This window comes from Gobio gobio (assembly GCF_949357685.1).
Source record: "Gobio gobio genome assembly, chromosome: 7".
Taxonomy (NCBI): domain Eukaryota; kingdom Metazoa; phylum Chordata; class Actinopteri; order Cypriniformes; family Gobionidae; genus Gobio; species Gobio gobio.
In genome coordinates, this window is record NC_137103.1 from 21023973 (window position 1) to 21050197 (window position 26225).

The 26225-nt window shown below is 36.9% G+C and overlaps 1 protein-coding gene across 2 annotated transcripts in view; it reads left to right on the forward strand.

The window, feature by feature from the left end:
• Window positions 1-581: 581 nt before the first annotated feature.
• The window catches only part of gpr156 (G protein-coupled receptor 156), a 34336-nt gene continuing 8692 nt past the window's right edge, over window positions 582-26225 (forward strand). Inside the window, exons 1-8 of one of the 2 annotated variants that reach the window (XR_013816846.1) lie at window positions 582-774; window positions 20076-20229; window positions 20616-20743; window positions 20845-20980; window positions 23087-23197; window positions 23285-23410; window positions 23766-23861; window positions 25571-25807. Coding sequence is in view for 1 of the 2 variants with exons in the window: in XM_079821164.1 (XP_079677290.1) it covers window positions 20113-20229; window positions 20616-20743; window positions 20845-20980; window positions 23087-23197; window positions 23285-23410; window positions 23766-23861; window positions 25571-25807 (951 nt within the window). In the remaining variant the exon portion in view is untranslated. The remainder of the gene's footprint in view (window positions 775-20075; window positions 20230-20615; window positions 20744-20844; window positions 20981-23086; window positions 23198-23284; window positions 23411-23765; window positions 23862-25570; window positions 25808-26225) is intronic. The other variant, XM_079821164.1, reaches the window with a different exon arrangement.

A 26225-nucleotide genomic window follows, 5' to 3' on the forward strand; every position in this document is an offset into this window, starting at 1 on the left:
TAGACTCACGCAGCAAGAACTCCTGAAGTTTTAATAACACCCTTATGGCTCGCGAGTTTCTATCATGTGCGTTATTATTATATGCACGCTTGGAGCGAGATCACGTCATCGACTCACCGAACCCCTCATTCAGTCTTAACACGCATGCGCGCTCACTACTGCGTAATGGAGCAGGTGTGATAAACACGAGTGTGTTTCTTTCCATTAGCTTATGATATGTTTTAGTTGTTATAACGAGTCCCATGCCGTGCAGAATCCACCCTATCCCACACTCCACCCTGTCCCACGAGACTCCCAGTTCAGTCAAATAACACACGTTCTGAGAAGTTAGACAAACAATTACTATCCTACAGTGGTATCAACTAATTTTGCATTCGACCTAACGTGGCGACTGGCGTGTATAATGAAGAAAAATGTCATTTTCGAACATTAAAATACCTTTGGTAACATAATCAATTCGTTATAGGGTACACCTACCATAACCACTTTTTACACTCCAGATGAACCTCTCTCTTCTCTCCCTCCCTTTCTCAGCCACCTCCTCTTTCTTTCTCTCTGACTCAGTCCGCTGCACTCACTTCAGTGTTTCAGGAGTTTAGTGTGCCTGCCGTTCATCATAGATGGCACAGACAATTAAATCTGGAAAACTACAGACAGAGCATTTGGATCACCCGCGACTATTTTTGCTGCTGTGATGTGATGTCGCTTGTTAAATGGGACGTTTGTATCGGATCGCTCAAGGATCATGTGGGGACATCAGGACATGGATCACAGGTTTGCTCAGTCTATTTTCATAAGGCAATTTTATGTTGCAGATAATTGTACGTAAAACAGTAACTACCTCAAATTGACTGGAAATAGCATATTCTACAGAAAAATATTTTTTTAATAGGCCTGGTAACACTACAATAAGGTTATATTAGTTAATGCATTAGTTAACATGAACTAACCATGAACAACACCTCTGTTCAGCATTAGTTATCTTTGTTAACGTTAGTTAATAAAAATACAGCTGTTCATGGTTTGTTCATGTTAGTTCACAGTGCATTATAATGTTAGCAAGATTTTAATAATGCATTAGTAAATGTTGAAATTAACAATAACAAAGATAAATAAATGATTTATAAGTGCAGTTCATGTTAACTAATGTAATAATGAACCGTATTGTAAAGTGCTTTAGCCTACATTTCATTAGCTACATTACATTTCAATTGTGCTACTTATTTTGTTTAAAGATTAAGTTAGCCAGGTATTTATAATTCCACGTCATCTGCTAAAGAAATTGGCTATACAACAAAGTTGTCCAAGTAAATGAAAATTTGCTTCTAAAACGAAACATTCCATTCTATTCCATTTTTGTTCTTCTGTTGAGATGTGCCGTGACTTTCAGTTATTGGCGTCTCTCAGTGGGCGTTGAGTCTGCGGGGGTAAACCAATAATAACTGGCATTCTTACTTGATCAGCTTAGATTAAATTGCTAACCGGATTTAGACAGACTGAGGGGGACTGATTGTTCATATATGATCCCCAAACACACTAGCTGCGCTTTTCTGTAGTCATCAATGTCTCATTCACTTCTCTGAAGTCTGAACTTGCCAGCCTATGAGACAAAAATCCTAAACCCGCTGTGATGAATAGCCTAAATAAAGGTTTAGAAAATGTGTAATCACTCTTTTAAAGAGAATACAAAACAGCTAAATGCAGTGTTCATGAGAGATATAAGAATACTTTGAATTATAATAGAGAAAAACACACCCCTAGAGGAGTGTTTTTTTCTGAGGTGTTTGTATGTTTTGAAGCAGAGCTCACATGAACTCCATGTGCTAGTTCATATACTCTTAACTGTCCAGTCATGGGCTAGTCAACATACAGTTGGACAGGCCTGCTCAGTCTTTACACCATCTCCCCAAGTGAAAAATGGTCGGAAATGCCTCTCTGCGCCGGTCGTGCCTGCAGGAAACTGTAAACTACAGATCTATATTGGGACAGATGACAATACAACTTTAGGAAGGAACTAGAGGAATTTCTAAGCCACCCTGAAAAGAGATGCGTCATGAATCTGATACCATAATACATGCATGTTTAAACTCATTCGATGTTAAAAACAATATGTGGATTCTGGCTGGTGCTTTTCCAGAAGGAATTAAAGTGTTATAAAGTCAACTGACTTTAAAATACATTGTCTTTCCAAAGTCATTGACACATAAAACAGTTTTAGCTCAAAAGATTACATTTTAGTAACTCTAAAATGCCTTAAATTATGCTGGCTTTGATGATCGTAATCACCTAAAGACAGAAATTAATTAAATATGTTTTGTCAGACATCCTAAAAATGTGCTGCATATGGTAGCATTTATTTATTCAAGACACACATATTTATATAATATAACTTATTATGAGTACATCAATCTGAAAACATTACATTAGTAACAGTCAGATCTACGGTGGCCCAGTAGTGCACAACACAACAAAATTGAAAAAGCATAAGTTCACAACACAACGAAAAAAGCCACAACACAGCAGAAACAAGCCACAACACAATGAAATCAAGCCACAACACAACGGAATTAAGCAACAACACAACGGAATCAAGCCACAACACAACGAAAAGGCCACAACACAACGGAAAAGCCACAACACAATGGAAATGCTCCCGACCACTAGGGGGCTCTCAGAGTGCGGTAAAGTTAGTTTTCTTTTCCATTGTTCTATAGATTCGCCAGTCTTACAAATATATAAACACTACGATCAGTTTTAAGTGTGCAATTGTATATCGACATGAAATATCAATTCAAAATCACCTAAGTGCATAATAGCTGCATATTTATACTCGAAAATGCTTTGACACGCTACCACTGCGCATGACTAAGGGAACGTCTGCCAATTCCACCAAGTGGTTGAAACGTATAATTTGTATTAATTAAAATTACTTTTAACATTTAAATACAGACATGTTAAAATTCCACAGCTTGATTGTATTGGTAAAACTGACTCAGTAATGCACAACACAACATTGGAATTTTATTTTATGTGATTTTTTTTAATTTTTTTTATGTGATTTCACATTAATTTTAGTGGTCGGGAGCATTTACAATGTGTTGTGGCTTGATTCCGTTGTGTTGTGGCTTTTTCGTTGTGTTGTGGCTTTATTTTGTTGTGTTGTGAACTTATGTATGCTTTTTAAATTTCGTTGTGTTGTGCACTACTGGGCCACCGTACACTCTAAAAAATGCTGAGTTAAAAATAACCCAAGTTGGGTTGAAAATTGACTAATCGCTGGGTTAAAACAACCCAATTGCTGGGTTAGTCCATTTTCAACCCAACTTGGGTTATTTTTAACCCAGCATTTTTTAGAGTGTACAGATCAGCCAAAAATTAAAATTAGCCCATGATTTACTCACCCTCAAGCCATCCTAGGTGTATATGACATTCTTCTTTCAGACGAATACAATCAGAGTTATATTAAAAAATATCCTGGCTCTTCCAAGCTTTATAATGGCAGTGAATGGTAAAAGAGATTTTGAAGGTCAAAAAAGCCAAGCTAAGCGATGCATTTTTGTAAGAAAAATAATATCCATATTTAAAACACTTTAAAATCTGGATGTTCTTGATGTTAAGTTTTAGGTTGATACAACTATATATTACCAAGTCAAGCAAAGAGTTTTTGGTATTTAAATATTGGCATTACATTTTTTGTTTGTTAAAATGATATTGTCAGATTTGTGACATACATTTTTGCTAAAACTTTCAGAAGTTGTAGCGATGCTTTCTTTTCCCAGAAAGAATGTGAAACACATAAATGGTATCATTCTCAGTTTTTAAATAATTTTTTAAAATATAATTTAAAGAGATTTTACACACTTAAAGCAATATCGTATCGAATATCGCATTATTTTGCAAGGTATTGCATATCGCATTTTTCTTCAATATCGCACAGCCCTAGTTGGTATTAAAACATGTTTATTTGCAACCATTATGACAAGACAATAAGAATCAAATCAGTTAATACTGGATAAGACTTATTAGTTACAGCCATAAATTAATCTTTTAAATCTCATTAATAATGATAATCTTATTAAATCTTACTAAATCTTATTCAATGATCATTTTAACCTCAACAGTCAAAATTAATCTATTTTCCATGTCTATGATGTTTGATTATCATTATTCAAAATTTAAATATTCATGATTGCTGTGACAATGTGTATAACATTATGTTATATAGCTTGATACTATATCTTGGCTCCAATGTTTAGGCTGCATATCTGTTCTTCAGTCTCACAGACATGATACATTTGGTGTGATAAGAATGACAAGACAAGTATGACAAATAACAAGACAATTATGACAAATACAATTTATGATATGCTGACATCATGTTTGTATTTTTGTCGTATAAATCAGTTGACACGGCCTGTGTATTAAACAGCAGCTATAGTTTGAGGCTCTGTCTGTGACTCATTTTGACTCATCAGCTCAAGTCTGCAAAGTCACAACTAGCATTTGTAAAAATTATTTTCTGTTGGACTCAAGACTCAGTTTCACATATCTCTCGAGACTTGCCTAGGCCTGCATCACATGTTAAATTACATATGAAGTTGCTTGACAGAGACTATAGTTAAAAAAATACCGATTTCGCTTTTTCGGATATTATCTTTCATGCAGTGTGTAATATAGCTGTTTGGTCTGCAGGGTTCAAAGTGCACGATAAATGAAGTTATTGTCTCCTAAAAGAAAGAACCAAAGTCGTCAGTAATTCCATTTTTTTCCCTGCACAAACCTACAACACATTTAAATAATGCCAGCCTATGGTCTTCATTGGCTGTCCGCGAACAACGTCTACTTGGACCCGCCCTCAAACAATATTACACTTGTAGCAGAGTTCTGGAAGAGTTTGGTTTATGTTGTCGACATGTCAAGAAGACGCTGTTTTGTGTTCATATATGGTGATGGACATTTCGTTTCCGACATGTACTGAAAGCGGTAAACCAATCACAACAGACCGGGCCATCTGACCAATCAGAGAAGAGTAGGCTCTCGCAAAGGAGGGGTTTAGAGAGACCGGATCCGTCATCGAACCGTTTCAGAAACTGTGAGGAACACAGGTGATGCTTCAGTGCATATAATGAGAAACCTAAAGTGATTTTTGGCCTTGGATGCATGTAAACCTATTGTAGGAGACCTCAAAAACTAAATTAGTAGCCTTTAAAATAGCAGAATGTTGCTTTTCCAATCTTGTGTCCAATTTTGTCATAATTGTGTTTTAGAGATGATTATATGATGGTTGCGTATCATAGATTGCCTGTTGCTTTATCACTAAATGAAACTGATGAGTGTTGGTTGATCTTGGATCTTCTTGGATGACTGATTTTGAATTCACCTTTCAAGGCTATTTAGTTTCATACTTCTTTTGCAAATTTTCTGGGTCCCACTGTGTTACATATGAGCGTTTGTATGTGCGGCTGCTGTCTGTTTGTTTGTTAGTAACCATGTGTCTGTGAGGTGCTTGTATAAAGTCTGTGCCCCGGGCGCTCAGAGCCGTGCAAACTCCTGAACAGACAGTCTCAATCACATCCACGCTATCATACCAGACGCTGGCACAGTCTGAGCTCATGCATTTACAGGGATCCACTGCTACATTCGCTTCGCTCTAAAGCTTAGTCACACTTTCATGTGAGGCATCAGGTCAAACATACAGTCACACATATACTGATTCATAAACAAATGAGATAATATGGAACTGCTCTTTCTGACTATAGGCATCTATGACATTACCAATAAAAATATGACATAATGAAAGGTAGGAGATCCACATTTGGATAAATGGGCAGTTGACGCACAGTGTTGGGGAGTAACTAGTAGTTACATGCAAAACTAGATTACATAATTGAATTACAAAATAAATGTAACTGTAATCTACGGAAGCCCTGAACCACAAAGTAAAAAAATAAATATTTCAACTTTATTCTCGAAATATTTCGACTTTATTCTCGAAATTCTAGATTTTTTTTTACAATTTTTTTTTAAAGTTTTAAGTCGAAATATTTAGAGATTAAAGTCGAAATATTTAGAGAATAAAGTCGAAATATTTAGAGAATAAAGTCGAAATATTTTGTGAATGAAGTCGAAATATTGCATGAATTAAGTCGAAATATTTCGAGATTAAAGTCGAAATATTTCGAGATTAAAGTCGAAATATTTCGAGATTAAAGTAAAAATATTTTGAGATTAAAGTCGAAATATTTCAAGATTAAAGTCAAAATATTTAGAGATTAAAGTTGAAATATTTTGAGAATAAAATAGAACTATTTTTAGAGAATAAAGTCAAAATATTTCAAGATTAAAGTTGAAATATTTCGAGATTAAAGTCGAAATATTTCGAGATTAAAGACGAAATATTTCGAGATTAAAGTAAAAATATTTTGAGATTAAAGTCGAAATATTTCAAGATTAAAGTCAAAATATTTAGAGATTAAAGTTGAAATATTTTGAGAATAAAATAGAACTATTTTTAGAGAATAAAGTCAAAATATTTCAAGATTAAAGTCGAAATATTTCAAGATTAAAGTCAAAATATTTAGAGATTAAAGTTGAAATATTTTGAGAATAAAATAGAACTATTTTTAGAGAATAAAGTCAAAATATTTCAAGATTAAAGTTGAAATATTTAGAGATTAAAGTCGAAATATTTAGAGATTAAAGTTGAAATATTTTGAGAATAAAGTCGAAATATTCCGTGAATAAAGTCGAAATATTTTGTGAATAAAGTCGAAATATTTTGAGATTAAAGTCAAAATTACAAACGCAGCCTCATTGACGTAACACACACACTACAGCGTTGCAGCCGCTAGTGTATTTGAACAGGGGGCTGAAAACTTTCATCATCCATCAGGTAGCCTAATTGCCCTGAACGTACAGTAAATATCACTAAACAAGAGATAAAATTTAAATATAAAATGTAGTGTTCAGGTTATCTTAACGTTCAAGAAACAGATAGGCCTAGGAGTTTTCAAACTTTTATCTTTTATCCCTTTTATCACTATCATCTTATACTTTAATATCTGCTCTGAGAGCAAAATCGAATTAAAAATCCTGCACTTTTTTCGGATGTGTGTACACTTAAAGATTTCTATGGGTCAATGTGGATAAATCTAGATTTAAATTCAGAGAGACCAGCGCGTGACCTGACGGATTTGGATTATTCCTATCCAAAATGAGATGATCATGTGAGCCTTATGTATGTATAGTGTAACTTCGAGGGTTGAAGCCGCAGGGCGCTCTCACACAGAACGCCAAAAACGGTCTTGTAGAAGAAATGATTTATGACGTTCCAGTAGGCAAAATGAAAAACAAATCATCCAGCTAAGTTCAATAAAAAGCAGAAACCTTTTGACTGATGAAACATGAGGACAATTAACACATGATGTGATCATATATGTTTTATGGTTGTTTTTTTAAGCCATCTTGGCGTATTTCCATATAATAATGCAATGTTAATTGCCATATCCTTTATTACAGTATAGAAACCATTATTGTGTGATAATTATTTTAATTGTATAAAATTCATGATGAAATCTGGATGTCGTCATTTATAATTAATAATAATATAATTTATACTGCTTTTTATTGAACTTAGCTGGATGATTTTGTCAATTTACTGGAACGTCATAAATCATATTCATAATCATAAAGAAGATATTAATGTATAAGATAATAGTGATAAAAGGGTTTATTTAATTATATTCACAATCACACAATCACATAAACCTAAACCAATCATTCTTCTTGAGGCAGGTGCTCGCAATTTGAAAACTCCTAGGCCTATCTGTTTCATGAACGTTAAAATAACCTGAACACTACGTTTTATATTTCAGTTTTATCTCTTGTTAAGTGATATTTACTGTACGTTAAAGGTGAACTATGTAAGATTTTTGCAGTAAAATATCCAAAAACCACTAGGCCAGTGTTATAGATTTTGTTCAGTTGAGTACTTAGAATATCCCAAATGTTTCCAACTATTTGTAAATCGTGAGAAATTGCTATTTTAACCGAGGAACCGGGACGTGTGAGCTATGCATTTGAGGAAGTCGCCTGTCGATTGCGTCATATCTGCGTTACCCTCAGTTTCTGGTTTTATTTAGCAAAAACGCTGTACTCTCACTGCAGTGTGAACAAGTGTCATAGTAGCCGCCGAGCGAACGTCATAACTTCCTTTTCAACACACTCAGATGTATCTAATATGATAAACAGAGTTGCGTTACCTCATACTCATGACTGGAAAAGAGGAAGTGGCTCCGGCGACCGTGTCATAATAAAAGTCCCGCCGGGCGACTGTGCCATAATGACAGTCCCGCTCTTCAATCACTCCTGCGGCCTTGCTCAGCTCCACAACACTCGGTCCTGCTCTGCTTCACACTACAGTAATATTAATAATCACATCCATGAACATGATTTCTGCCCAAGTCCTATCCTGACTCTTTTCCACCGGCTGTGAGGTGAAGACCACATGTCCCAAGATTCTGCGCTCAAACTAGGGATGGGCATTTTTGTCAATTTCTCATTTTGATCATCGATAGGTCTCAAAAACGAGTACTCGAGTACTCGGGGGCGGGGCATGTGCAGGGGGCGGGGCATGTCCGTCATTGAGATAATGAAAACTGTTATGAAAATGGTTGTTGACAAATACAAACGTGACATGAAAACAGGTACATGAAAACATGAACATATAAAACAAAAAATAACTGCTAGATTATGATGCATAAATGTCTTTGAAAAAGAAACATCTTTATAAAATGACCGTCTCAAATAAGTCAGTAATATCGAGCATTGCCTTTGAGCTGAAACTGTGAAATAACACCACCCTGCAGACAGGGCCGGCCCGTGGCATAGGCGGAATAGGCAAATGCTAGGGGCGCCACTCATCCATAGGGGCGCCAAAATGTATTACTGATACTATTTTATTAATATTAATTTGAAATATTACCAAATAAAGCGCAAAAAAAACGTAACTAAGTCCCCGCATCTTCCCGGTCCGCCTCATCAATCTCCCCCCGCTGATCTACTTGAAGTGCGTCAGAAATACAACGCGCGATCAGTTTATCGTTAGGGGAATTTGTTGTGTCGCGTCGCCTCTCGCCGCATCCAACGCAGACAGGGTTGCTTTCATTTTTTAGGGTGCTTGGCCGTTCGCGCCAGGTGTTGAGTTGTAAGTTGCCTGATTATTTATGACGGATGGCCGAATTGAAGTGTCTAAAAAAAAAGACAGAAGCCCTCTGATGCAGGGAAGATAAGGAATACACTGCTCTTCTTATGTAGTATTTGTGTCTTGTTTCTAGTCTAAATATCTAAAATTCCTAAATCAAGGTTGAAGGTGCATTTACTAGATAAGTTAAATGACAGCAGATAGTTTTCTTGAAAATAAAATCAAAATGAAGTGAGTTTTTGCTTAAAACAAGCAAAATTATCTGCCAATGGAGTGGAAAAATAATCTTGTTTCTGATTGAAATCTTGTTTCTGTCCCAAACAGAAATAAGATTATTTTTCTCACCCCATTGGCAAATAATTTTGCTTGTTTTAAGCAAAAACTCAAGACATTTTTCTTGTTTACTTGAAAATCAAATCAAAATGAAGTAGCCTATGTCATTTTACTCATCTAGTAAATGCACCTTGATTTAAGAATTTTTAGATATTTGGACTGGAAACAAGAAAAAGATTCTAAATAAGAAGAGCATTTTTTGCTGTGTAAAGACAGAAGTAAAGGGATGTAGGCAAATTAGTTGAACAGTTAATGAACAGTTTATTTAATTGCATAGTAGTAAAATACTAATGTTTGCTAATTAATTCCAGTTATTTTTACCTTAAACTTTATGCAAGCAGCTGTTCTGGGTTCTCCAGAGGCCACAGCCAGTGTGATTTTGTAAAAAATAAATAATATTAAAATATTAAACGCATGTAATATCACTTTTTTAATAGCCTAATGTTTTTACTCTGCAGTAGTGCAGTTTTAAGGGGGTGTATAGCAATTTTAAAATGTATTTGCCGAAATTAGTAATGATATTTATATACAGGTTTATTTAAAATGGCAACATTTTATGTAAAATTCACATTAAATATCAAAATTTCTCAGTTGAATTCCTGGTGAAAGCATGAATGCTCATAGTTTAGTGGAAGATTGCTGCCATCTACTGGAAAACAAACACTTTTGCTAGTTCTCAATGAATAGTTTGTGCATGAATGTTAGATGCAATTACTCTTGCTATTTGTGTTTAGGCTGTAATGTGGCATAGCTGTAATATTTGTACAGTTTTACTATCATCAGCCTTTAACAAATAAAAAACAATAATAATATCATGAACATAATGATGGGGTAGAATGGACTGGACATCATATAAAACAACAACAACAACAACAATAAAAATAAAACATCAATGCATTACAAAAATAAAACAGTACGAGTGTTTCCACAACTTAGACTGATAATGTGTAGTGCTAAACCTTGATACAAGGGGCACCAAGTAAAATCTTGCCTAGGGCAGCAAATTGGTCAGGGCCGGCCCTGCCTGCAGAGCTTGCTAGCTGGTTAATAAACTCAACCAAACACACCATATATCAATATTAATATGAAGATTATTATGAACCTATTACGAAATAAATCAACACAAAAGGACGTGAATGCGCACGTGAACTTCAGCGTGCTAGATTTTACAGGCGAAGGGTTTGAAACGGAACATTGTGAATGCGCTCTTCCCTTAACAACGCTGATACACGGACAACGAAAGCACACAGAAACAACATTTTATTAAAATCGTGTTCTCATTATAATGCTTTGACTGTTTGACTCTGCACATCATGCACTTAATGTTATTATTCATGAATCATGATCGAAGCGTTTACAGACATCACTGCGCGTTTTAGAACTCAAAACGAAAAACAACTTTAAATAAACTAGGTCTACTGTTAAAAAATACGAGAACAGAATAGCACTGCTGCATTACTAATATAAATTATTCTGAGAAAGAAATAGCCCATCTAAAAAGAATATGACTCTCTCTAAACCATCATGTCGAGCATGAAATATGCGTTTGAGCTGAAACTGAAGAGAATGAACAACAGCCGGTATAACGGCAGCGCTTTGCAAGCTTATTAAGCTCAACCAAACGCTTCTTATATTAGATTAATCAGATAGACAACATAAAAGTAATCTTACAACGTGCATCTGCAGAAAATGACGTGAATGCGCACATGAACTTCACGCGCTAGTCTGAGTGTTCTCGTTTCTCTGTGGATTTCCTTTAACAGCTGATACACGGGGAACTAAGCACAGATCATTTACAGCATTCTAATTTCCATCGTGTTCTCATTATAATGCTATGTAGGCTATGACAGATTGGCGCTGCACATCTTGCTCTAACCATTTAATGATCAAAGTGATTACAGACATCACTGCAGTGCACGCCTCAGTTTCACTTTATTTCGCCGCGGTCTGGAGGTGCTGTATAACGCTAACCAATCAGACCTCCGGTACCGCGCAAAACGACATAATAACCAATAAAAAAAGAGACAAATGTTTTTTTTTTCAGGGCGATCATCGTTCTCATGATCGATGATCGCTGTCACGTTCGAGTACTTGATTACTCGACCACTGTTGCCCATCCCTAGCTCAAACGTGGCGTCATCAAACTACGCCTTTGTTTTGAACAGGTGACCTCTAGTGGACGGAAAAGTTAAATAGTGTAGCTTTAAGGGCAATTAGGCTACCTGATGGATGATGAAAGTTTTCAGCCCCCTGTTCAATACACTAGCGGCTAAAGCACTGTAGTGTGTTATACGTCAATGAGGCTGCGTTTGTAATATGGACTTTAATCTCGAAATATTTCCACTTTAATCTCGAAATTCTATAATTGTTTTTTTTTTTTACATAATTTTTTTTTTTTACTTTGCGGTTCAGGGCTTCCGTAGTAATCAGTTACAGAGAAATTTTTTTTTTAATTAAATTACAGTTACTTATGAAAATTTTAACAATTACAAAGGGGGTTACATCTGAATATTTTCTGTTGGATATGTTGAATAATACTTGATGTGCACAATGCCTTTTGCCATTTAAAGGCCGTTTAGAAATGTAATGCTATTCTGATTCTTTTGATTGGTTCTCTTGATTGAACTTGCAGAGCACCACGTCTGCCAATTACATCAATCCACAATGCCGCTGGAAGCTTTAGGCTACAACTTGTCTGAAAGTTGCCACAATGGCGAGTGAGAAAAATGTGTTCCAGTGCTGGAAACTATAAAAGTAATCAGTTACATAACTTTAATAAAGTAATTGAAATAGTTACACTACTTATTACATAAATAGGTTTTTTTTTTTTTTAAATGTGACCTATTACATTTCCAAAGTAACCTTCCCAACACTGTTGATGCATTACATGCCCATGAATATTTTTCTTTTATCAGTATTTTAATTTAAATTGTGTATGAATAAAAGTAAATGTCTGACCATTTCTGTATTTTCACCATTGTAAACTGCTTTTTGCCTTTTAAATAGTCCTGTTCTGTGACAAATTATGTTTTCATATTTAAAGTACAATTATTCAATAAACACTACAGTTCAAAAGTCTCACGCTGCATTTATCTGAGATAAAATACAGTAATAACAGCAATATTGTGAAGTATTATTACTTCTTAAAATAATTGTTTTCTATTTGAATATATTTTAAAATGTAATTTATTCCTGTGAATTTTCAGCATCATTACTCCAGTTTTCAGTGTCACATGATCCTTCAGAAATCTAACATGCCTAATATTTTTGAGGATTTTTTTGGATGAATAGAAAAAGAATATCATTTGTTTGTTTTAGTTTTTTTTGGTAATATTATAAATGTATTTACTGTCACTTTTAATTCATTTAATGCACCCTTGCTGAATAAAAATAGGAATTCCTTTCGTTTAAAAAAAATAAACATTTACTGACCACATATTGTCTATTTGTCTCATAGAGGTAAAAGCTGCATAAATAATAATTAGAAAGAATTAGCAAGGATCTGTCAACTTCCCAAAAGCATTTCAATTACCCACATGCCCTTCTCATAAACACTTACACATACCTCTGTCTCAGTGGCACACCCATATTTAAAACATTTAAAAAGGAAGGCTTGAACAATTTCTTCATAATAAACACAATAACAGGTGAGGACAGCATTGAAAATCATTTTGAAATTGCATAATACAGGCTATTCTTCTTTACATGCCTCAAAAGTACTGGCACATGGGACGTGTTGCTGTAGACATTCAGACTTTGTGAAGATCACAGCACAGGTAATGTGGTTTGCCTTTTCAGGCTCATGCGTTATTTTGCCGATGTGACGCACAGCGCTGCATTGTGCGTGGTAATCGGTGCATCCATGTGGGATTTAGTGTCTTGCTTGCAGCTCTTTAAACTGTGTAATGTGGAGGCAAGCCTGAGCTTTTCCCTCCTTTTTTTCATTAGGGATCAAGGAGCAACATGATTACAGTTTTTAAACATCAAGGGTATAATTATGTAATGAAGAGGAGAATGAGCCTGTACTTTTTAAGTTCGAATGTTCACCGTCGCATGGGAGGCAGCTGTGATTTCGGTGAGGTCTGGCGCTTTGTTCGGTTTACTGCCTTGTGTTCTGCTTGGGGTCTGAGAGATCCGAAGGCCATTTGATAGCTCAACATTCTCAGAACTAGTACTAAGCAACATTTCAACTTCATAACATGCCTTAAAGGGGCAGTAAACGATTTTTAAGGGTGTGTTCACACAACATGTTTGGATAGATTAAAACAAACCCTGGTGCGATTGTTCTGGTAGTGCGGTTCATGTGAATACGTGTGAATGCTTCAAGAATATAACTGTGATCTGCACTCAAAATTCGAAATCCTTTTAGTCACTTTTATTTTTTTTACAAAAATGTGTGACGGAGGGATATGACCAGCCCAGAGATTTTAGGAACTGCCTTAAGGGGTTAGTTCACCCAAAAATGTGAATTCTGTCATTAATTACTCACCCTCGTGTCGTTCCAAACCCGTAAGACCTTTGTTCTAGCCTAGAAATCTAGACGCAACCTAGCGGCAGAAAATGTATTTTGCCGCGAGTGTAGTCTACCAACTCTCTGTAGACCTGAGAGCTGGAAAAACCAAACTCTGGTCAGGCCAATCACAGCGTGTGTAGAGTCGGTGGGCGGGCTTAACATAATGACGGCACGTCACAGCAGAGTTGCGGAGGTTCCGCGTGCTACTCGTAAACAAAGAAGCTGACGAACAGCTGCCTTTTGAATCGGCTTTGGCTGCGACTCTGGAAGACTTGGAGTTAAGCTTTTCTTTGAGAAAAGAACAAAGAACAGCACTGAAATCATTCTTAAAGGTCCCATGGCATGAAATTTTCATTTTATGAGGTAGTTCAACATTAATATGAGTTCCCCTAGCCTGAATATTGTCCCCAAGTGGATAGAAATGTTGATCGGTGTAAACCCGAGTTCTGGCTGTCTTTCTCTGCCTTTGAGAAAATGACAGGCCAGACGAGCCAATCCTGAAGTCTCCTGGTTTGACGTCCAAGCAGGAACGGTTACCTCCCTTTCCTCCGCCCAGAGAATCTGGCACGCCCATGCAAGCGCTAGAGATATCAAGGCTTGTGAACGAGTGAATGCTGGCAGTTTGTCAGTGTTTGGATGTACAAATGAAAACAGAAGTCTTTTTTCAGTTCCTTCTGATCTGTGATCAGTGATTTCTTATGTGTAGCTAATTATTTATTATTCGTGCACACGCTGCGGCTTCTCTCTCTCCCGACAGAACGGTGTTTTCGTGTTTTCTATCTTGTGAGTCAGTGTTTTTGTACGTCCTCGTCGCGTCTATCTGTTCTTAAATGTGCATACAGTCGGGAGTTTCTGCTTAACATCGGCAGAGCCACATCTTTAGAGATAAACCTCACGCACGCCGAAGCTCGGCCTTCAACATCCCCGACCCCCAGTACTGCATCTGGCCCACAGCGGAGGCACCAAACGCGGCGTGAGATTAAGCAGAAGGGGGGTAAGCGTGAGGGTATCCGGCTAGGCTAGCAAGCTTTCCCCACAATAAACTGGATTACATTCGATTACTGCTGTTGTGTCTTTGTTTGCGCTGTGTAAGTTACTCAATGCGCGTCACTGACGCTTTTGATATGATTGGAACATATCTAGAAATAATGCTTTAATCAAACTTACTAACTCGTTCATCTCGCTGTAATGGTACATTGCATGTGTTACAAAGTTGGTAGAATAATGATGAAGACGGACTCGGCGTGACTGGGACTCGTGTTTATTCAGAACTCTCAGATACAAACACAATAAACTCGCGCTGACAGACAGCGCTCTCACAACTCAGTAGTTACTATAAATAACTTTGTTAGCAATCGCTCCGTCTCCGTGATGTCCGGTTCGCGAACGAATCATTCTTTTGGATCGGTTCTTTTTAGTGAACCGAACCAGTTCACCAAATCGGACTGAATCGTTCTAAACGGTTTGCGTCTCGAGTCAGCGCTGATCCATAATTTACTAAAGTTACTAACTTTCTGACATGAGTGACAGCCCCTCCGACTAGAAATAAACTAATAACCTGAAGTATATTCTAGTAACTACAACAGTTCACCCTGAACTGAGACATGCTGAGAACTGATGTGAAGTGAACTCAGGTCCATCCGTCTCTCTGGCAGCAGCTCGCGCGTCGTAGACCTCGTTAAACCACGCCCCCTCCGCTCATTTCAAATGCAAAGATGTCAGCCAATCACAACAGTGGGCGTTTTTACTGAAGTCTCACAGCAGACACGCCTCTTGAAACAGGGCAGTCAGCCACAGGGCAAACAGCAGTATAGACAGAATGCCTTTTATTTCTAAATTATGACATTTTATGATGTAAAAATCATACTAACAATATAAGTACACCTCAGGAAACACTATAAAATAAAAGAAAAATGCCATGCCATGGGACCTTTAAGAAAAGAAGATATGTTCGAAGTTTTGCCGACCGAATTCGGCGAAAGTCTATCAACTAACGTTAGCTCGGCTTCACATTCTTCTTTGCTCTGGTTGGTTGTGGCGCTCATGGCACTATCCAATTGCGTCCAGAGGGAATTTGAAAGACAACCGTTTATCCCGCCCCTCGGATTGAGCCCTGTCAATGGTGAGTTTCCAGACCCAACATCTTGATGTGGGTCTGGTTTGTCAAGCTACCTTTGTTCATCTTCAGAACACAAATTTTTGATGAAATCCGAGAGTTCTCTCTGACCCCTCCATATAGACAGCAATGTAATTAACACTTTTTTTCAAGGCCCTGAAAAGTGGTAAAGAAATCGATTAAAAAATTGTCCATGTGACTACAATTGTTCAACCTTAATGTTATGAAGCGACGAGAATACTTTTTGTACGCAAAAAAAACCTACTTTATTCTACAATCTCTTCTTGTCTATGCCAGTCTCATACGCAGTTTACGTTGTAAATCCAGTGCAGCGCTTTCAAAGCGCTACGCAGAACGCCGGCTTACCATTGGCCAATGATGTTCACATGAGCACCACGACGCATGCATGTGATGCTGACGCAGGAGCTAACCAATGGTGAGCCGCCATTCCGCCGTAGTGCTTTGAAATCGCTGCACTGTATTTACAGCGTTAACTGCGTTGTATTCTCGTCGCTTCATAACATTAAGGTTGAACCATATAAATAGTCACATGGACTATTTTAATGATGTCTTTCTTACCCTTCTGGGCCTTGAAAGTGGTAATTACATTGCTGTCTATGGAGGGGTCAGAGAGTTCTCTGATTTCATCAAAATTATCTTTACTTGTGTTTTGAAGATGAACGAAGGTCTTACGGGTCTGGAATGACATGAGGGTGAGTAATTAATGATAGAATTTTCATTTTTGGGTGAACTAACCCTTTATTAGAAAAGCTTTCCAGTGCTGGAAGGCCTGAAAATGGATGTTTCTGCTCAATACGTGAGTAACATTGGTTTTGCTCTGTTTCACAGAATCAAGATATGCTGTTGATATAATGTTGGCTTTAGTAACAGGACAGTTTTGAGTGTAATTGTTTGTCTGGAGCTGCTGTGCTGCAGCAAGCTCTTGCTTGTATATACTCTGGTGTACTGGATGTAGGGCTGTACGATTAATCGAAAAATAATCGAAGCCGAAATTCAGAACCTCTAACCGACGTATTTTTCCCATGTCGGTTATTTCGGTTTCAGTCACGTGACTCCGCCCCGTCAGTCACATCAAGTGCAGTTTGCAGGCACACAGAGTGGTGCAGGAACAGTTATATGTGTTTATAGATGCCCAGAATCACTATAGCAACTGCATGTTTTACACAGTTTATACTAGGGATCGACCGATATGGATTTTTTAGTGCCGATGCCGATACCGATTTTTTTTCCATCAGCCTTAGCCGATGACCGATACGGGCTGCCGATTTTCTTGAGCCGATATTTGGAGCCGATGCTGCTTTTGCTCCCTCAATTTACATCATAAAAATGACACAATGATCATGATGATAATTTAAAATTTACAATTTAAAAAAAGGAACATTTATTGAACTAAAAAAAACAATATTTAACAAATTGTAAAAACAGGTGAGGTAGAACAAGAAAAAAAAGAGTTCAGTGGTGAAAATAAATTCTGAAAATAAATATTTAAGCATAAATAAAATAATTACACTATTGCACACAGTATCAACAAGCAAGCAGCATAATAAAGTGTACACTGACTGTACTATACTTAATTTTAAAACGATTTACAACCTAGTCATTTAATAGTTACACTCTAAAAAATTCTGGGTTAAAAATAACCCAAGTTGGGTTGAATATGGACTAACCCAGCAATTGGGTTGTTTTGACCCAGCGGTTGGGTTAAATGTTTGCTTAAAACAACCCAATTGCTGGGTTAAAACAACCCAATCGCTGGGTTAAAACAACCCAATTGCTGGGTTAGTCCATTTTCAACCCAACTTGGGTTATTTTTAACCCAGCATTTTTTAGAGTGTAGGTGCACTTAACTTAATCTCTTGTAGAGCAACACCAGCCGTAATTCAGGAAAAAATCTCCCAATGCTCCACATGAAACTTCAGGCTCTCGAACTTTTACCATCATGTCAATTCTCAATTGATTTTGATTAATATGCGCGAGGGAGGGAGAGCAAGACAGTTTGAAGACGGTGAGTGCTGCCTGTGGAAGCCTGTCTGCAAATAATGCAGGGAAAAAAATATCGGCCAACACAGCAGCCTTGTATCGGCCGATGCCGATACACGTAAAAATCGCAAATATCGGCCCGATATATCGGCCGGCCGATATATCGGTCTAACACTAGTTTATACAGGTAAGTTAATTGCCGTTCTTATAGCCTACGCACTGCCACAGACACACACACACAGACAGCGTGCGCAAGCCCCGAAGCCAGAACGCTTTCACTTTCGTCCTCATAAAGTTTGTCAAGTAAATGCGTTTAAATTCTTGCCGGTTTGAACATTTAAAGCGATTGTATTATGTTGAACTAATGCCTGATATATTGTCACAAACGAACACTCAGACAGAAGCTCGCACATCACATGAAGATCGCCCGCAGAGAGCAGCGCAGAAACGCAGTGTCAACGCTGTCCTGTGACTAAAGTAGAAACTCAACCATTACAGGCATATATTTTAATACCTTTGAAGTAATGAATAGAGACGGTATGAGTAATTCACACACACAATCACTCTTGTTAATGCATTCAAATAAATGTAATGTAGGTCTATTACTGTGTTAATTTATCTGTATCTGATGAACAACAAGCAGAAATCTGCCTAATAGACAATAACTGCTGAAAGTGAACCGTTTCCTTCAAGAATTTTAAAATCACAAAGAAATGCACTTTTTCATTAGAAAAAAAATTCCACCTTTTAATAGTAGAAAATATTTACAGTAAAAACCTTATCAGGAACTTACTCAAAAACCTTAAGGGCAAAAAAATGGAAAGGAAAAAAAAGAAGAGCAAAATAATCGTTCATTAATCGTAATCGAGGTAAAATGTTCAATTAATCGAGGTTTTTATTTTTGGTCAAATCGTTACAGCCCTAACTGGATGTAATTTTTTTGTTCTTCTTTGTCGTTCATTCGCTATCTTCGCTTTATTTTTCACAACGCATTTTTTTGCTTCACTTCAGCTATGATAAAGAGACATCCACTCTTGTATTGCATGTTCATGCATTTTGTGGGGGCGGAGCAATGAAAGGAGGGGTGTGTTTGTTTGGGTTGATTTCAAATATCAACAGTGTTTCTCAGAAATCACTTACTGTGCCTTTAAATGTCCTCTATGAAAAAATGTTTTGGATCTCAGAGACCTCTGGCATTAAAATGTGATTAAACATAAGGAATGCCACGAGATCTTATTTTTGTACACACTGTAGCACTTGCGAACTGTTTTGGTTGGTTTTACTGTATTTCTTTACATTAATAACAGTAATATCCATCTATCCTTCCATTTTCTGGGTCACACGGACAGACAGAAACAATGTTTGGTTACACTTTATTTTACAGTGTCATTTTTACAGTGTAATTATATATTTAAGTACTGAGTAATATTAATTAACTACATGTACTTACTATAGATTTAGGGTAGGATGAAGGTTTGGTTGAGGGTAAGTTGCATGTATAGTAATTATGTATAATTTAGTGTTATTACTATGGTAAGTACATGTAATATTATGTAACAAGGACACTGTAAAATAAAATGTTACCCAATGTTATTAAAGTAGATAACTCTCACATTTCTGAAAAATCTATACCTGCTTTGTGATTCAGCAGAGTGTAAAGCTTCAATATTATCTTTCAAGTTAAATGTTTGAATCTAATGAAAAAACAAAACAAGAAATAAATATTCTTTTAGAAATAGTAATTAATTATCACATATCATTTTGTATAATTTTTTTTTACAATGAACTGGGAATAAGTTATATTTCAATCTGACTATATTCTAGACAGAAGAGCTTTTCTATTGACACTATGAATAACAGCGCCATCTTGTGTTCAGTTTTCTACATGAACTTTCATTTCTGTCTTTCAGGATGTGTGTATGAGTTGAGCTAGAGCTCAGGCCAGTGATGGAGGCAGGACTGAACTGCAGCTCTCACTGTGAGTCTGGCGTCTGCTTCATCTACCCAGGAGTGAACAGCCAGCAGGGCTGGGACGTCCTGCAGAGACTCTGTGCGCTCTCAGCGGTACATACACACACTCACATACAAGTCCACTCAGAGTACACATGTACACTATAGTCTATAACGTTCAAAAGTTTGGGTTCAATAACCCTCCATTTTATTTAGCAAGGACATTTTTAAATTGATCAAAAGTGACAGTAAAGACTTTTGAATCAAAAATATTAAAAAGCAACTCTTTACAACATTGATCATAAAAATAAATGTTTCTTGAGCAGCAAATCAGCATATTAGAATGATTTCTGAAGGATCATGTGACACTGAAGACTGGAGTAATGCTCTCTTTACTGTATTTTTCATCAATAAATGCAGCCTTGGTGAGCATAAGAGACTTTAAAAAATGAACAGTAGAAGTGTATATTAAGTATATTTTGCTGTTTGTCTGTGCATAGAGGGGTGTGGGTGTCCAGAGTCAGTCTCTGTCTCCTGCTCTTCGGGCTGTAGTCTGGACGCTGCTCTCTTGTGGGATTCTGCTGGCTCTTTTCTTTCTCATTTTCACTCTGCGCTTCAAAAACAACAGGTATGTAACAGCCGGCTCTCTTCTTGTAATCATACAGTTGGTCTTTGTGTCCACTAACAATAGCCACCAACATGAATTTTGATTCTGTACCTCTGACACAGGATAGTGAAGATGTCCAGTCCCAATCTGAATGTGTTGACTCTCTGTGGCAGTGTGCTCACATACAGCAGCGGCTTCTTATTCGCCGTGGAGGAGAGAGAACCGCTGTCAGGAGCAGGATCAAGAGCCGTCTTACAGGTACAGGGACTTCCCATAGACGGAATTATTTTTACTGTATATTCTATCCCCCTACACTAACCCTACCCCTAAACCTACCCATCACAGAAAACTTTCTGCATTTTTACATTTTCAAAACACTTACTTCAGTATGATTTATAAGCTGTTTTCCTCATGGCGACTGGGAAAAAAAGTCCCCATCCCCATAAAGTCAAAATGTACTAGTATTACTAAACCCTTGTGAGGACATTTGGTCCCCATAATGTAGGGAATACCAGGCACACACACACAGAAACATGGTTATTTAGATTTTGAAAGTCAACTCCATCAGATTACCTCCCTTTACTTTAGTATATCTAAAGCAGTCCTATAAATCACGCAGCTGGCGTATTGCTAAAGGGCTGTTTACATTTAACAACACCATAAACCTCCTTTAATGCACCAAACACGTTTAACAGAATTCTTGTTGACTTTAAGCTGTAAGGCTTCTCAAAAACCCTACATCTGTGATTGATTGCATATCCACTGTTTATGCTAGAAATGGCTCTGGATTTAGTTGTTTGAATGTGTAATGTAAGCGTGTTAAGTGTGTGTGTGTAGCTGTTTTGGATGGATTAGCAGTCGTTTAAAAAAATATACACTAGTGTTCAAAAAAAAGTTTGGGGTCAGTAAGATTTTTTAAAGAAATTAGCACTTTTCTTCAGCAAGGAAGGATGCATAAAATCGATCAAAAGTCACCGTAAAGATATTTATACAATTTCTATTTCTAATAAACGCTGTTCTTTTGAACTTTCTATTCACCAAAGAATCCTGAAAGAAATGCATCATGCTTCCCACAAAAATATAGATTTTCATAGATAATAATAAGAATGATTTCTGTATTAGAATGATTTCTGAAGGATCATGTGACACTGAAGACTGGAGAAATGATGCTGGAAATTCAGCTTTGTATTACAGTGAAACTTTTAAATTGCAATAATATTCCACAGTAGTATTGTTTTCACTGTATTTTGTTCAAATAAATGCAGCCTTGGTCAGCAGAAGAGACTTCTTTTAAAAAACATTACAAAATCGTACACACTTCAAACTTTTGAATGTGGGTTACATTGATTTTACAACGAGTAAGAGGTGCAAAGTAGAGTGTGAAATGAAAGCAACGGCAATAAGACACCATCAGTATGGCACAAGCCCGCTTTAAGAAGGAGTGCGGTCACAGATGCGCATTTGTCGCCATTTTGAATGTGGCTCAGAAATACCTGTATTATAACAGTACATATAGTTCAGGACACAGCAGTAAGGTGTGAGCAGGTATAAAAACAAGCGGGATTCCAAAATTCGAGCACATGTTTGTTTGAAAAACGCAAACATAGATAATCCAATCCTGAAACAAGAGAACGATCCACAGGAACGAATCAGTAACATAATCCACATGTAAATGTAAAGTGGGTCCCTACTTTTTATTCATGTATTTTTATATTAGACAAATATTTTTCCCCTTTACAAAAATACAATCTGCAACAAGCAGAAAAGTATACAGCCATAATATAACTATAAATTGAAAAACACACTTGAAAACCAGGTAACACTTTATTTTACAGTGTCCTTGTTACATGTTACTTACCATAGGAATAACAGTAAATTATGCACAATTACATGCAACTTACCCTCAACCAAACCCTAACCCAATAGTAAGTGCATGTAGTTAACTAATGTTACTCAGTACTTAAATATATAATTACACTGTAACAATGACACCTTAAAATAAAGTGTAACCCTTTATTTTAAGGTGTCTGTGTTACAATGTAATTATGCATTTAAGTACTAAGTAATTATTAACTACATGCACGTATATAGGGTTAGGATTAGAGTTTGGTTTAGGGTATGTAATTGTGGATAATTTATAGTGATAATTTACTACAATAACTACATGTAAAGTGCAACAAGGGCACTGTAAAATAAAGTATTACTCAAAATTATTTTTGATGTTACTAGTGTAATTTGAACAGCAGATTTGTATGGTTATGTACAAATACAAATGAATAGTGTGAATTAATGTGTCGTCACTCCGAACAGAATTAAAAGCGGTTCTCTTGTTAAATGTGCGCGTCTTTTTCTGTACCATCTCAGGCGCGGATGTGGACACTGTGTATTGGCAGCTCTCTGGTGTTTGGCCCCATTCTTGGAAAAACATGGCGGCTCTACAGAGTGTTCACCCAGCGTGTGCCCGACAAGAGAGTGGTGAGTTATGATATGTCTGTGTATGAATAGGCTGTGAATTATTAGTTGATGTCACTGGCTTTATATCAGTGCTCTGTTGTGTTTCAGATTATTAGAGACATCCAGCTGATGGGTTTGGTTGCTCTGCTGGTCCTAGTGGATGTTGTTGTTCTGTCAACATGGGGTCTGACGGATCCGATCAAGTGCTCTCGCTCTATTAGTGCTATGGTGAAGGTATGCTCCTGATTTTTCTTCAACAGCTTTTTTTAGAACATTTTCACAGAGGTAAACAAATGGACCATGTCTGTCATAATTTTAAAAAATCACCATAAAAGCACTATAGAAGTAGTCCATATAACGGTGTGCTATATTTCAATGCTTGTGAAATCTATATGATAGTTTTGTGTGAGGTCCCAAGACCCAAATTTACTCAAAAATTGCATTCTTAAAGTCATACTTTATTTTTGAACAGCCACAGCCATTATATCCTAAATAGAAGGATATAAAGAGCCATAAAAAGAAGAACTGATGCAAGCTCAAATCATTTATGGCATATAAAGTGTTTTGTGTTGTTTCTTCTTTATGTTAGGTAATAGAGGTGGACGCATCCTACTCTCTGACCCAGCTAGACTCCTGTTCTTCTCTCTACTCGGACCTGTGGGTAATCCTGCTCTCCGTGCTTAAGGTTTGAACATTTGAACAGTACTTTAACAAATATTTAACAAATAGTAATTTGACATGCTGCATATACGTAGAATGATTGTTTATATGTTTTATATAAGAAAATGAAGCCTTTTGTAGGGCTGTAAAGATTTTTTTTCCCTATGTGATCATTTATTTTAGAATCATTAAAATACTATTATAGTTTTATTTGAGTTTTTATTCGAATACATATTTTAGTTTTTATTTCAATATTTTCCGTTTTCAAGTTTTAGTAAATTTGTTGCATGGTTTTGCCATTTTTATTAGTTTTTTTTTTAATATGTCTGTATAGTTTTTATTATTTTTTTATTTTAGTTTTAGTATCAACTAAATTAAAATCAACTAAATTAAAATCAAACTGGTGGGTGTTCATAAACCCTGCAATGAAAATGATCCCCTTCACCCGACCCGACCCCACCCTACCCCTAAACCCTACCTACACTGTGACATGGGCAAATCAGGTAACGCCCCTCTGTTTCTGGCCTTGCCCACTGATCTAGTAACTCATATTACTATCCTGTAGAGACCTATACTTGGTTTGTTTTGGGAATTTCAAATATCAACAGTATGTTTTGCAATAATCCGTTGATCCACAAGGTGGCAACACTGGCCCGGGCCGTTGTTTCACAGTTGGGAATTAAATTAAATTGACATTGTGTGCGAACACAGGCGGTCGACACATTCTCTAGAAAGTTTCATCTTTGTCCAGTGTCTGCGCTATTTTTCTCCAGAAGTTATGAACGATACAATTTTTTTTTATTGTTTTAAACTAAAGTTGTGGCTTTCTCATAACTCCGTCACACAAGCGCTTGTCAATGCGGCCGTTGTTTTTGCATTCTCCTGTATTTTCTTTTTGTTGTTAAGTCTCTACTGTGAAACAACGGCCCGGGTCAATGATGTCACCTTGTGGAACTACTGAGTATTGCAAATATTGTTGATATTTGAAATCACCAAAACAAACACACCCTTACCCAAAAGGATCTCACCCCTATCTTGTTAGCTCCACCCACAAATTCACTAACTTGCTATGCAATTCCCCCCCCCCCCCCCCCCCCCCCCTCATGAGTAGACACGCCCCTTACATCTGATTGGCTACAAGTATGTTTTGGCGCTCGGTCCAATCCACTTTCAACAGCGTTTCTCAGAAATCATTTACTGCACCTTTAACAGGAAGCAACCCTAAATGTGACATTATTTTCATGACAATTAAGCACCCCCACTTCTCATTACTTTAATGCAGTATATATAGAACAAGGTCTTTAATTGTTATATTACAGTATTTTTAACTGTAAAACAAATAGGTATAGCATATAGTATAAAAATAATGTAAATAAATATTAAACAGTGAGATGCATTGTGTAACCATAAGAATCTAATGAGAATAAAAAAAGACTCGGTTTGACTAGGCTTGTTAAAGTAATGATAAAATGGGGGGGGGGGGGGGTAATTTGGGGTAATTTATCATAATAATCTTCACTTTATTTTCACTATGCAAATAATAGTTTTATTTAGAAATTATTATTATATAATTTGCTATGCCCATGCTTCCATAATATTCACCACAAACAAGCATAATAGTTTTCATTCTCACCATTCATATTGATAAAAGGTATTGATAAAAACATATAGTTTATATGCTTCACAGCAGTGAATCTATATTACTTCACACTGAAGTCCCTTTTTTTTTTACAGGGCAGCCTCCTCTTGTACGGCACGTATCTTGCCGGCCTGACAAGCAATGTCAGCTTACCTCCAGTAAACCAGTCGATGACCATCATGGGTGCTGTCTGTCTAGTTACCATGTCGACCGCTGTGGCCGTGCCCGTCTCTCTTTACCTGTATGCCTGGCCCAATGTGGTCTACAGTGTAGTGTCTGGAGCCATCTTCATCTGTACAATGGCCATAAACTGTTTGCTGTTTGTCCCTCAAGTACGTCCTGCTCAATTCACTGCCAATGTCTTATGATTTGCAATCAAACTCTGAGTCAGTCTTTGTCAGGACATTTAAATGTTTTGATCTGAAAAAACTCAATCAAGTGGCTTATGCTGAGGTTGCTGAGGTATAACCAATCAATAAATCTACCACATGAGGTGAAGCAGCTGATGAGTCAGCATTCAACATCAAACACTGCTAATGTCAGCTCTTTATGACGGTGTGGATTTTGGATAATGTTACACCAGTTCATTGACCATAGATCACCAAAGAGATCATGTATAATGTGTGTGTGTGTGTGTGTGTGTGTGTGTGTGTGTGTGTGTGTGTGTGTGTGTGTGTGTGTGTGTGTGTGTGTGTGTGTGTGTGTGTGTGTGTGTGTGTGTGTGTGTGTGTGTGTGTGGTTAAGACAAAA